Here is a 13944-nt window from a genome sequence, read left to right as displayed (position 1 = left end):
CACAGTTGGTCATCTCCATGGGGTCTCTGCGGGCCTGGGACTGAGCCGTACTCCGCGATGACAGTCACCCGGTGACAGGCGTACCTGCCCCTTCCCTGTCGTTTGAGGTTCGTCTGGTTCAGATCACCCCTGACGGTCCTGACTGTGGATGGGGCTTCCCCGAGGGACCCGATCGTTCTCCAGAGTCCCCTCCCTCTGAGTCCCAGGGGTCTGGCTGGGTTTGGAGCCCGGGTGGAGGACCTTGATTACTTGCTGACCCTGGACTCAGGGGTGGGTGCCAGTTGGTGAGAAGCGGCGGCCACAGCAGATGAGGCCAGAATACAGGGGGTGCGCAGGCTGGCCTTCGGGCTGGGCTGGGGTCTGGGGAACCAGTGTATGCACAGGAAGTGAACTTTGACTCCTAGGTTTGGTGCCATCATTGTTTGGCCCTTTACCAGCTCCCATGATCTGCCCTCTGGCCACATTGCTGACAATCAGAAGTGGTGGGTATAGCTGGACTTGTCGCCTCTTTCCTCCCCTCCTCCAGCTGGCTTGCTGTGGGGAGGTGGGTGAGGCCTTGGATGAAGGGTGATGTAGGGGGTGGGAGCTAGTCTGGATTCCCTGAGAGGCCGCCTGCGGGGCTGGAATAGAACCTTTTCAGTGTCACCTGCCACGGTGGCTCAAGTCCTGGGGGACCTGATAATTAAAGATGGCCTTGTGCTTCCTTAAATAGAATGCCTGACGCACAAACTGCTTGGACTTGGTGTCAAATGCGGGTCGACTCTGTAGCACCTCCCCTGAAGCCCGGGCTCCCGGCTGGGCTTGTGTGGCCTGGGGCCTCCTGCCACCTAGTGGACACGATGCTGGGAGAGCCAAACACAGCTTTCCTGGGTCCACTGGGGAAACGCCAAAGGGGAGGTTGGAAATCTTGGAAATTTACAAGCCACAGCCTGACAGAGTGAAAAGGACAGGAAAAAAAAAAAATTAGAGTAGCTCCTTCCAAGAAATTAGCTGAAGGCCTGCCTTTCTTTCCTGCCCTTCTTCCACCCCAAACAAGATCCAAATCAAGCTAGTCAGAATCATTCAGAAATCACTTAATCTGTTCTTTAAAAAAGAACAAAATGGGTTTCTGCTTTTTTTCTTTCCTTCTACTCTTTAAGTCCTGGGACCGTAGTGGATGGTGAGTGGCAGTCCAGGAGAGGTGTCCTCAAGACCTCCACATCCCATGACTCCGGAAGCATCATTCACACCAGTCTTTGGGAATGGAGCTTCTTGGGGTTGTGCAGTGTGCAACTTGTGGGGCTGTACCAAATGGCCCTGGGCCTCCTGACATCGCATGGGGCTCCTGAGGGCCCGGGGAGGGTCATCTGATGTGTGCTCTCACTGAGGCCACTGGAGGTTTCTTGGTCATGGGGGTAACCCCTGCAGATGAGCAGATTTTCTGGGTCACAGGCCAGGATTTCCACCCTGGGGCTGCTGTTCCTCTTCCCTAGATTCCTCCCCAGTTTTATGGGCCTCAGATGCTGCTCCTTGACCTGATGAGGGAGAAGGAGAGTTGGAAACTGACACCAGCAAGAGACAGAGCCCTTGGCAGAGCTGTCCTCGACCGTGTCCCCGTGTCACTGAGAAATCCAGCCTGGAGGGGGCTCGCTCCAGGGACGTGACGGATGGTACAGACGCTCGTGTGTGGCTTTGCTGTGAGCCGCCCTCTGACTGAGCATGCTCCCGGGGCCATGTGGGCCTGGCACGCTCGGCCTCCTGAGTGCTGGTGGACGAAGACAACGAACGGTCTGGAATATGTCCCCGGCCTTGGCTGACTTCTGGATCCTCCAGGAAGCCTGTTTCTTCAGGAGAAGGGAGCGTCATCTCACCCTCTTCTGAAGAAAGTGCCACGTAAGAGTCTAGAGAACGATGCAGAGCTCAGAAAGGTCCAGGCTGTCTTCAGGTCAAGTGGCAGTGCTTTGGGCTGTGTGACCTCCACCCCAGGCACAGTGGAAGGACCCTGGGGTCCCCACATTCCTTACCTGAGGCCGTCCGTGTGTCCCTTCTGTTCCTTCAGACTTAGGGTGACAGTGGGCAGCCCCACTTGGAGCCAGGCTGGAGCCCCGGGGTCTCTCTTGTTAGGCCACATGCAGTGCCCCGGGCAGGGACAGAGGAACAGTTCTGCACTCAGAGCTGGGATCAGCAGGGCTTTGGAAGCCGCGATGCACTTGAGTGGCCTCCCTGGGGACGTGGGGTCCCTCCCGCTCCCACTTGGGCTTTAGGCAGCTGAGGCCCCTCCAGCTTCACCCGGTTCGGCCGCAAAGCAGCCCTTCTAGGGAGGAGGTGTGGGGAGGCATGAACTGTCAGGGACCAGCAGCTCCTGGAGAGGAAAGCCCTGGGGGCGTGGATCTGAGCCCTGGGATGCACATGAGCCATCTGGCCAGCTTTTCTGTGCTGGTGGGCTTGTACCACCCGTCCCCCAAGGCCCTGGGAAGCTACCTCCTTGGCCCTATGCACCCAGGGCTGCAGGAGGAATCAGAAATCAGCCTGAATGGGCCGAGGATCTGAGGAGACCGTGAAACCACCTTCCCGGGAGCGGAGGACCCTGCTCTTAGCTCCGGGATGTTGGGGATGAGGCTGGATGGCCTCGAGGTTGGGAGAGCTGAATGTGAGGCAGAGGAGCCGGGCTGGCTGGACGTCTGCTGGTCAGTTGAGGTCATTCTGCGGGCAGGGGACCCAGCCTGGCTGGCAGTGCCCGTTGGTGTCCCAGTAGGAAGTATCTGTTTGAGCATCTTCTGTGTGTTGCTGTGAGCAGAGGACCTGGGCTGCCCTGTGGCTCCCGGGAGGGGGCCCGTCAGCACTGCTGGGCCCCATTCTGTCTATCCTGCTGACCCCGGGGGAGGCCTGTGGCTTCTCAGGGTCCCGAGCACCAGCGGTGGCCTCCCCACATGCTTTCTCCGGGGCCCGCTACCTGCTGCCTGCCTGGGCCGTGGTGCTGCGGCTGTTCTGGTCACTCAGGCCTCACGCCTGGGGCCTCAGAGCCTCCCATTGGGCAGCAGCGGGTGGTCAGTCCTTGGGCATCTGGAGCCGGCCCGGGGTGGGGGGCAGGAGCGTGTGTCTGTGGGTTTTGGGAACCCCAGGGATGCTGACTTCTTAGTCGTTAGGATCCGCAGAGGCCAGTGCCCCCAGAGGTTAGCACAGAGCCCGTGGGTCAGCCCCGGGACATGGTCCCCCTGAGGAAGAGGGGCCCAGGGCTGTTGGTGCCCAGACAGTGATTTCTCCGGGAGTCTGCCAGCTCTGGGGAAGGAGGCGGGAAGCTGAGCGCTGCCCGCGGAGAGTGGACGGGTGGCTCTGCTAAGCACCCCAGCCCTAAGTGCTTCCCCGCCCACGCCCTTTCCCCCAGCACCCCGCACCGAGCCCCCCAGCGCAGCCTCTGCTGCCGGCCCCCACCCACCCCCTGGGCCATGGTGGCCCCGACAGCCTGGATCCCAGCTGCCCGAGTAGCGCGGTGCTGCTGGGCGTCTGCCCCGTGAGGCTGGCGGTCCGGGTTTGGTCTCCAGTGTGCTCTGTGCACACAGTAGGTGCTTAATCAGAGTACGCAGCTCTGAGTTGAATATGCTGGTGGTAAACTGAAGAGCGTGGTGCTGAGCAGGGGCTCAGGGGCTCAGAGTCAGGCCAAATATCTGTCAGCCCAGCCTTCGCGGAGGTCTGGGCGCTGGCGCCCCAAGGCTGGGTTGCACGTGCGTCTGGCCACCTTGAAGTCTGCAGGGACATCTGCGTTGTGCTTCCATTTGTGGCTTCCACCTTCCCAGCATCCGCCCTTATCCCCCCGTTCCTTTCCCACCCCTGGGCACACAGTTCACGGCTGGTTCCATGTTTCAGGGGCTGCTTGGTTACCTAGGAGACGTAACCAAGGTGACCTGCTTGGGGACTTTCTCCCTAGAGGTGGGAAGCGGAGTGGGGACTCTCCTCCGAGAGCAGGGGGTTACGTGCACATGGGGTGGGAGAGTTGGGACGGGGGATGGTAGATGGCCTGGTGGGGGTGAATCGGGACGGAGTCCTTGCTGCGGCCTCACTCTGCGCTGGCAATGTCGCCAAGTGCTCGGAGCCTTCCGAGTGTTTAATTTTAGGAAGCTTTTTGCAGACGAAGGGCCAAGGAAGAACAAGGGCCTGTGTGCAGTCGGCGAGAGCCCTGCTTCTTGCAGGGAATGCTCTGTATTGTAGCCTCAGATCACAGCTTTTGTAGATCGTCTGTTTAAAATGCTTTCAGACTGGTCGTTAAAGGTGAACCCTGCATTGAATCCTCTTGCAGTGGAACAGATCACCACAATACGTTGCCTTCATCTGTCTGCTGTGCTTGGGTTTTGTGTGTTCATAAAGGTTTACACCAGTAAATCCTTAAAGCTTAAGATTTAAGACAAGACTGAAGAGTTACTACCGTTTCCCTAAGTGACCAAGCTGGGGTTTTGAGTGCATTTTATGTCACTGTGACATCTTTGGTGTTAGAAGCCAAGGGGAAGGGTTCTCCGAGCCCCTTGGTCTTGATTGAGAGGTCATTTTAGCAAGCCTGTCACCACATTGCCAACTTGTCTCGGTTCCCTATTTCCCTTCTCTGACTTTGTTTTAATTCTGTTTTTAAAAGTATCTCAAGCATTAAAATGATTGTTAAAAGATATACATTTTAAAGAAGGTAAAGGTTGAACTCTGATAAGTATAAAGTGTTCTCCTGTCAAAGATTTTATTTAACTCATTAAGGACGGAACTAATAAGATGTTACAGCTCTTTCAAAGGAGAATTCAAAAAACACACTCATACAGAAGTTCAGGAATGCTGAAATGAATTTACAAGATACAAAATTGGTCAATATTTACAGGGCAATCAATAATCAAATGCATCTCTACTGGACACAATCTTCATTTCTAGGGGTAAGAATCATTTATATTACTATCAGTTTTCCCCAACTTACAGGGTCATAAAATAGCTCCAAGACAACGAAAGGCAGAGATAACCTGGAAGGGGGCATTAGACAGGACACCCAGTCGTTTTATGCTCATATCAAAGTCTTTCAGAATTTTTCCTGACACTTAAAAAACCCCTTATTGTAAGTGCATAAGTAAACTTCCCCGGGCTGACCGTGGCTGTTGCCTGGAGTGGGTGATGGACCGCTGGCTTCCTCCTGGGTGGTGTCCTCCTGCAACTGTCCTGCTGGGTCTGAGACAGTGGACCAGTGGCCTGAGAGCCCTCGGGGCTCCTCCCTGCTGCTCCTTGGGTAAAATAAAGCACAGCCCTCTCGCCCCACCTCACTGCTGCCTTTCCAGTTCATCCCGTAACACTTGGGTGAGTTGTAAGTAAAAGATGAGAAGGAAGTTGTGAGCCGCTGATGTGGCCTAAACTGCTGTTTATCTCCTGCATCATCTCTCCTCCCAGCTGGCCTTGTTCTGATGCTTTTTAGGTGATGGGGGAGAGAACCAACACTGTCCCTGTTTCTAGGAATGTGCCTTTGAGCTGCCACGGAGGGCCCTTGATTGTTGGGTTTTGAACTCATTTTTAAAACCAGAATTTCCCACCAGAACGCTGACTGGTCACCTGGTCACAAATTTTTGTAAACCCCAAAATCTGTTCAGTTTGACCCTCTGGATCCTGGATTCTTGTCCACCAGCTAACTCAGGATATTTGGGAAGGAGCCAAACAGCTGAGGTCACCATTGCCTTGCCGTCCTGATGCGCACATACCTGGCTTTGTAGGGCTCCCAGGTCCCTGATGTCTGAGTTCCCGCTGGTACCGCCTGCCTGCCCCTCAGTCCCTGACCCCAGGTGAGAGCAGGAGGAACCCACAGTGGCTACTCAGAGGAAGTGGATGTCAACTGAATCAGAGAATGTTTCTTTTTTTTTTCCCCTCTGATTTTTTGTTTTTCCTTCTTTCCTGCTCATTGCCTCAGCCGATCTATTTCATCTTATCTGACATGACTTTTCCAGAATAGATGAATAGGGAAAAATAATCCTGTTCTCTTTGGAAGTTCATTTAATCTTAGTCTGCCCACTAATTTCCTCAAATAATTTTTTTTCATTTATTTTTAAAAATTTTTATTGAAGTATAGTTGATTTACAATGTTGTGTTAGTTTCAGGTGTACAGCACAGTGATTCAGTTTTATATATATACATATATATTCTTTTTCATATTCTTTTCCCTTATAGGTTATTACAAGATATTGAGTTTAGTTCCCTGTGCTCTACAGTAGGTCCTTGTTTATCTACATTATATATAGTAGTGTGTATATGGTAATCCCAAATTCCTAGTTTTTTTAAATGACATAAGTAATACCCCAACAAGGGACCATTCTGGGTTTGGCCGGGCTGACCTCTGCTGTCATTCGAAGGTCATGGAGGCGGAGCAGACCAAGACAAGGAGCGAGCTGGTGCACAAGGAGACGGCGGCCAGGTACAATGCGGCCATGGGCCGCATGCGGCAGCTGGAGAAGAAACTCAAGCGAGCCATCAACAAGTCCAAGTGAGCCTGGGCGAGCGGGTCCCTGGGCTGGTGCTTGTTTCCTCTTCCTCATCGTCTCAACCTTTTCTGTGGCCCGCCCCACCAGAGCCCCCTGCCCAGGCTACCTGTGCCCCCCTGGTTCTCTGTAAGCCCCCAGGGGTGGGGCTGCTCCGACCTGGGAGCACAGGAAGAGGAACTTCAAGAGCAAACCATTAGCTGGCCCATGGGCTGGGGCTGGGCTTTGGGAAGCTGAGGGTGTGCCCTTGGCTCTGTGGCTGATGGTGTGGATGAGGCCCTGTCCCTCATTACCTGTCAGCACAATGGGGTGAACTATGTACATAATACACATCCTTGTAGACCAAGAGCTGATGAAATGGAGCAAGACTGGTTTCTTTTCTTCCTTCCTCCCTCCCTTCCTTCCTCCCTCCCTCCCTTCCTTCCTCCCTTCCTTCCTCCCTTCCTTCCTTCCTTCCTTCCTTCCTCCCTTCCCTTCCTTCCTTCCTACCTCCCTTCCCTTCCTTCCTTCCTTCCTCCCTTCCTTCCTTCCTCCCTTCCTTCCTTCTTTTCTCCCTTCCTTCCTCCCTTCCTTCTTTTCTTCCTTCCTTCCTTCCTTCCTTCCTTCCTCCCTCCCTTCCTTCCCTTCCTTCCTTCCTTTTCTTCTTTCCTCCCTTCCTTTCTTCCTTCCTCCCTTCCTTCTCTTCCTTCCCTTCCTCCCTCCCTTCCTTTTCTTCCTTCCTTCCTTTCCTTACCTTCCTTCCTCCCTTCCTTCCCTTCCTCCCTTTCCTTCTTTTCTTCCTTCCTCCCTTCCTTCCTTCCTCCCTTCCTCCCTTTCCTTCCTTCCTCCCTTCCCTTCCTTCCTCCCTTCCTTCCTCCCTTCCTCCCTTCCTTTCTTCCTTCCTTCCTTCCTCCCTTCCTTCCCTTCCTCCCTTTCCTTCTTTTCTTCCTTCCTTCCTCCCTTCCTTCCCTTCCTCCCTTTCCTTCTTTTCTTCCTTCCCTTCCTTTCTTCCTTCCTTCCTTCCTCCCTTCCTTCTTTCCCTTCCTTCCCTTCCTTCCCTTCCTTCCCTTCCTCCCCTTCCTCTCTTCCTCCCTTTCTTCCTTTCTTTCTTCCTTCCTTCTTCCCTCCCTCCCTTCCTTTCTTTCACAGTATATTTATTTCAAAAGTTTCTTATAATGTTACCAAGTCCAAGCTCACTCTGCTCACCACACAACAGGCCAATAAATCGGGAGATGAGGTGTTGAGGCAAGGAATATGACTTTATTCAGAAAGCCGGCAGATGGAGAAGATGGAGGACTGGTGTCCCCCAAAACCAACTTTTCGGGGTCTGGATGCCAGTTTCTTTTATAGAACAGAGAGGGGGAGGAAGTGAGGAAGTAAAGTAAAAAGGCCATTAGTTGTGCCTGGCTTGGCCAGCATCGGGGAGGGGTTGTGTTAATTTCTTCTTTTCTGCAGCCATTCTCACGTGGGCAGGGTCAGATTGTCTCCCTGTGAGCTGAACAAAGGCACTTTAATATTCAGGCAGAGGGGCAGGGTTTCCTGAGGCAGGCCATTATCTATGATTATAATAACAAAAGCAATGAAAAGCAAAGGTTAAAGAAAGTCAAAGAAACAGATCCAACATGGAGTCAGATTTTCCTCTTCCCTGTTACAATTATACCAAACACTAGGAACAGTTAATTTGTCCGACAATATAGTCTTTGGTTAAATAAGTCTCGACACTTCCAAACACTGGAATAGTTTAGAGCAGTTAAAATAATGACATAGATTCTGTCTTCATTAGTATATAAATATATTCATAATATTTATATGTAATAAAGGTAGGCCATAAAACAGCACTGAAAGCACAATTCATCTTATTACACACACAGATGGGCCCAAAGGAATAATTTTTTTTTAATGTATATATTTTTTATTGAAGTATAGTTGATTTACAGTGTTGGGAAGACTGGTTTCAATGGAGGTTTTCTTCCGCTTCTCTCACTACCACTCCTATATGTTGTCATGTGACGGTGATCTTGGGGACTAGTCCCAGCTTCACTCACAGTTGCTGGGCCTCCAGGCAAAGAGACAGGACCTGGAATGGCCTAGACCCCACAGCCAGAGACAGACCCCGAGCTCATGGAGGGTGAAGGGCTCAAGAATAAAGTATTGTCAACTCCTCATGCTCGGACACCCGAGTTCCTGAAAGAGCCAGCGGTCTTCCCGCTGACCCAGAACCCACGGCCCGTAGAATGCTGGCCTTTCTTGTCCTCTCTCTTGCCCGTGACCTGGCTGGGTCTGCACGCTGTCCAGGCCCCCTCGTCCTGCACAGAGTCCGAGAGGCCGACCTGAGCCCCTGTCCTTGTGGTGGCCCCGCTGTGCTCAGTGAGGGACGGTGGTGCCTCTCCCTCCCCCGGGTGAGCTCGGCAGAGCTGGTGTGTGTCGAGGCAGCTTCTTCTCCGCCTCATCTGCTAGGCGTCCCTAGGAGAGGAGGCTGGGCCACCTTAGCTGCTGGGCACACCCCATATGGCCTTGAACAGCCCCCCAGAGAGGACAGTGAGCCAGGGTTTGGGGCCCTGGGATACGTGTGCATGTGTGTGGGTTCCCCGTGTCTTGAGATAGGCCTTCTGGCAGCTCGGGCCTGGGGGAGCGTCTGTATCCATCAGGCCCGGGAGCTGGGAGCACCCCCTTATCTCATGGCTCATCAGAGCTGAGTAAATGCTGGAGGATGGCCTGGCCAGCTGCAGCCACTGCCCCCTGGACACCCCGTGGAGTTTTTTGGGGGCACTGCTATCGTGCTCTTATGGGTTTCCTTCCTGTCTTCTACAGGCCTTACTTTGAACTCAAGGCGAAGTACTACATGCAGCTTGAGGTACGTGTGGCCTGTGGCTTTGAAGCAGATCGGAGTTTTCTGCCCTCAAAGCCCCCCTTTCTGTAGTGGGCTTTCAAATGGCCCCATGGCTGCCAGTGAGGGGGACACGTTCTTGACCAAGTCTTCAGGCTTCAGAGTGGTCTTGCTGCGTCCTTAGTGCTCTCTGACGCCCTCTGAATCTGCTGCAGTCACTTTCCGTATTGTACCCGGCTAGTGGTTCTCAGCAGGGCCCGGGAGCTTGCTGGCAGTGCAGATTCCCAGGCCCGCCCCAGAGCGACTGAACAGAGGCTCTGCAGGCGGGGCCCAGCCGTCTGGGTTTTAACACACCCTCCAGGGGGTCCTGATGCAGCTCAAGTGTGAGGACCACAGCCCCGGGATCAGATGGCTGGAGTGTGGGGCTTCTGTGGGACCTTGACTCCCACTGCTGCTTCCCTGATGGGCTTATTCCCAGTGGTTGCTCCTGGGTATAGAGCTTAAGTTGTCACCTGGCTGGGAGTTAGGGGGTGGCGGCTGCTCTCGTATCTGGTGCGTGGAGAGCTGTGGAAGGGGATCAGGGCCCCAGTCGTGTCTTGAGAGTAGAGCGATGGGCGTAAATGTTTGAACCCGTCACTCAAGAGCATCGCCCGGCCGGCGGGGGTGGCCTCACTCACAGAGCCTCCCGTTCTCCCGAGCAGCAGCTGAAGAAGACGGTGGACGAGCTGCAGGCCAAGCTGGCCCTGGCGAAGGGCGAGTACAAGACGGCCCTGAGGAACCTGGAGACGATTTCGGACGAGATCCACGAGCGGCGGCGCTCCAGCGCCATGGGGCCCCGTGGGTGCGGTGTTGGGGCCGAGGGCGGCAGCCCGGCTGCCGAGGACCTGTCGGGGTGCAAGCCCGAGCCTGACGCTGTTTCTGGTGAGTCAGGGGCACGTGTGCAGCTAGTGCGGCCTGCTTCCTGGGGCCTCCCCCGTCGGTGGGACACTGTGTTCACCACGATGCTACTGAGCATCCTCGGAGTCAGGATTCTGTGGTTAGACATGTTTGGGAAACGTTACACTTGCACCCCCGAGATTCCAAGTACATGTTAGGGCATTGAAGGCTCTGAGAAGTCCCGCAGGGAAGAAGAGTCGTCTGGAATAGGGACTTGGGAATCAGATTTGATTCAAGTCCTGACCTTCCCACTATGACTAGTACGTGACATGGGCCAGGGTGTAACTTCCTGTCTGTTTCTTCCCCTGTAAAGCGGGAGGCACGTGATGGTCCCTGTTGTCCACTACGGAGAGCAGTAGTCAGGATTAAATGAAGGAGCACCGGCCCCCAGTGGTCACCGCACATGCGTCTGTCCTTGGGGACCTGTTTTCCAAGGACCACCCCTGGGAAATGGATACAGAGGGTTGTGGTGGCTCCCTCTAGGTCAGTCCAGAAAGCCACCCCAGCACTGTCTCTGTGCACATCCTTCTTTGCCTTTTCTGTGGAATGATGGCTGTTGGCCCTTCCCCACACTCCTCCCTTGGGTGTTCCTTAATTCAGCCAATAAACATTCAAGTGCCAGGCCCCAGGTAAAAGAAAAGGAAACTAATTTGAGCAACAGTGATGTGAGTAGTTTAGTATACATCATCTCATAAACCCTGTGTGGAGAGGAACGTAAAAGCTCAGAGAGGTTAAGTACCTTGACCAAGGCCACACAGCAAGTAGTGGAGATGGGATTTGAACTCAGAGCTGAGCCCATCTTCTGTGCTCAGCATTACAGTACTTCTCGTGGATGATCATCTGTGGGATGCTACAGGCTGTTTTTAAAGCAGAGGGAGGAGGAAAGGGGAGTGGGATCACGTGCGGGCTGAGGGGGAAATAGTTCAAAGCTGAGGCGGTTTTCAAACCGTGAGAATGACGTGTCTCTGGGCCTTGGTCATAATGGTCCACAAAATAAATGAGGCACAAGCTACAGAGCACTGTAAGGGAATTGTGTTCTTCTGTGGCCAGTAGTGATCTAGCTGGGCTCCGAGCACGTCTTTTATGAGATCACAAGTTACTCAGAAGGTGGTCCCAGCAGACACTCCACGCAGGGCCGTCTCGTCCAGCAGCTTCTGCTGCCCATCCCGTGGAAGGAGGCAGCCCTGAAGCCTGGCTGGCTTGGTTCAGGGTGCGTTACTCAGGCCAGCCCTCTTCCTGTGTACAGGGGGATCTGTTTCGGGGGCTGGGGTGGATAAAACCCCTGATCTGCAGCTGAATTCAGCTTCCACCTTCAGGCAGTGTCTGGTGACGGTGACCTCTAGGGCAGGGGCTGGAAAGTGATGGTTAGGACACTGACTATCCGTGGGGTCCAGTGGCTTCCCTGCAAGGTGCTCTGGAGTCTGGTCACGCGAGCTCAGGACGGCCACGTCACTCCTCTCCAGCGCCCTGATCCTGGGATCAGGTGGCTGGACCCTGCAGCTGCCAAGCCCTGTCTAGCTCCTGCCTGCAGCGGACGCGTCTGGAGACGTGTAAGGAACTGGGTGGCTGGCTGTCAGGCCTGGGTGATGGCTGTTCTCTCTCCTCCTAGTGGCCTCCGAGGCCTTCGAAGATGACAACTGCAGCACCTTTGTGTCTGAAGATGATTCGGAGACCCAGTCCGTGTCCAGCTTCAGCTCGGGACCCACGAGCCCGTCGGAGATGCCCGAGCAGTTCGCCGCAGCCGTGAGGCCCGGCAGCCTGGACCTGCCCAGCCCCATGTCCCTGTCGGAATTCGGGATGATGTTCCCGGTGCTGGGCCCCCGCAGTGAGTGCAGCGGGGCCTCCTCCCCTGAGTGCGAGGTGGAGCGAGGTGAGTTGAGCCCCCTGCCCGGGGGTGCCCGCCTGGAGGCCGCGCTCAGGGCCTCGGTGCACATGCTGTGGTGTGGCGGCCTGAGATGGCTCCCAGCTCCACTCCCAACCTGCTTCCTTCTGTATCTCCCATCACAACAGTCCTCTTGACAAGCACCTGCTAGAGAGGCTTCTGTTTCCCAGCTGTTACATGAGTGTGACAGATTGCATCTGCAAAGATGAGGGACATATACGGTTTCCCACGCAACAAAAGCAGTAGGCAGTCCTGTGATGGAAGCCCTTGTGTGATGCGCACAGTGGTGCCACACTGGGAGTCTGGAGGTTGAGCCGGCTGACGGGCTGGGGCCCAGGGGACCCTTGGAATTGTCGGTACTCACCCCGTGATCTTTACGTTTCTACAGGAGACAGGGCAGAAGGGGCAGAGAATAAAGCAAGTGACAAAGCCAGCAACCTTCGGGGTCTCGGCAGCAGCAGCGGTGACAGTGGCGAGAGCCCAAGCAGCACGTCCCCCGAGGGCCAGGCCTTGGAGGACAGGATGCGGCAGCTGTCCCTGCAGGGCTCGAAGGGCAGGGACAGGGTCATCGCGGACATAGACGTGGTGCAGATCGGCTGATCGAGCCGCGGCTCTGGCCCAAGCGCATATCAGTATTTAGACATGAAACCGTATGGAGAACAATTGTGCCAATAATCATTTAATATATGCCAAATCCCAAGCATTGCCTCTAAACTGCACTAATGATGTTTCAGTGAGCTTGAGAGCTGAAGATGTTTCTTCTGGGTAAGAGCTCTCAGGCTGGTGTTTTTTAGCACAGAGTCGTTGCAGGTGGGCTGTGACCAGGCCCACGGGCTTTGTGGAACGTCCCCTGTCAGTGCTGTGGACGCAGTAACCGGTTCCCAGGAAAAACCCCCGAGCCGGGAAAGGGGCCGGGGAGCTGAGCCCCAGCGGGCTCAATGGCTGGCTCAATTGGGAAAATTGCCTTGTTCTCTCCTTTATATCCCAGGGGATCTAAAGGAAAACAAGTACACAAGACAAAACTCAAATATTCAGAACGACACCTTTTCGACCCAATGAAGGCTTAAAAAAAAAAAATCCAAGGACACAATTCATTTTCATCATCTCTGGTTTTCAGAGGGGGCTTTTAAAAAAGTGAATTTGCTGGGACACCCATTAAAATCATCTTCTGTAAAAGGTCACCGAGAGCTGCACTTTTGGGGGTGGGAAAGGTGAATGCCGGTGTGGGGATGGGGGGGACGAGGGCAGCAGGGGCCTGTCGCAGAAGGGGGTTCGTGGCTGTGGAAGAAAAGGTTCTACAGCGTAAGCCTCATCCTACCGGCCCAGGGGACTTATTCTAAGAAGTGCATGGGGAATGGTTGCCAGTGTTGTTCTAGATTGACAAGGTGTTAATTTCTCTGTAGGCTGTAACTTTAAAAATAAAAAATTATTTAAGGGTTATGCTGCACTAGTATTTCTTAGAGGAAATTGTTCTTTACAGCTAGGAAAGGGAGGAGGCACATGTTGGCAAAGGCTGTTAAATAGAAGCAATGGTGTCTGTTATGCTAATAGTGTAAGTGTTCTATTACTGCTTTTCTTGTTTTCATGGTTACACATATTTAGAGCATTGTATTTTATTTGTCCTTTTTTGTTAAGAAAACTTAGCATTTCTAAAAGAAAAAAAAGCAACCCCCATTCAAGTTGCCCATTAAGTCTGTCAAGCTTATATATTTGTCATTTGTAAATCCCTTCATACTATCCTGTTTTCTCCTTTTTTAATGACCGATACAGTATCCTAATTACAAGGTTATTTTGTACTTGTCTTAATACCTTGAGTGTAATAAAAATGGCTTACGAGAATGTCTTTCTGTGACTTC

General features: G+C 53.7%; 1 protein-coding gene across 2 annotated transcripts in view; it reads left to right on the top strand.

The window, feature by feature from the left end:
* SH3BP5 (SH3 domain binding protein 5) overlaps positions 1-13931 on the top strand; it is a 72012-nt gene extending 58081 nt beyond the window's left edge. For both annotated transcript variants that reach the window (XM_082392795.1, XM_082392796.1), the window contains 5 exons: positions 6339-6469; positions 9255-9297; positions 9972-10191; positions 11816-12076; positions 12477-13931. In XM_082392795.1, coding sequence (XP_082248921.1) covers positions 6339-6469; positions 9255-9297; positions 9972-10191; positions 11816-12076; positions 12477-12688 — 867 coding nt within the window. In that variant the 3' untranslated portion in view covers positions 12689-13931. The remainder of the gene's footprint in view (positions 1-6338; positions 6470-9254; positions 9298-9971; positions 10192-11815; positions 12077-12476) is intronic.
* The last annotated feature ends 13 nt before the right edge of the window (positions 13932-13944 follow it).

The sequence above is a fragment of the Balaenoptera borealis genome (assembly GCF_965194805.1).
Source record: "Balaenoptera borealis genome assembly, chromosome: 5".
Lineage (NCBI taxonomy): Eukaryota > Metazoa > Chordata > Mammalia > Artiodactyla > Balaenopteridae > Balaenoptera > Balaenoptera borealis.
Note: the sequence above shows the minus strand (reverse complement) of the source record. Positions and strands in the feature narration are given on the sequence as shown.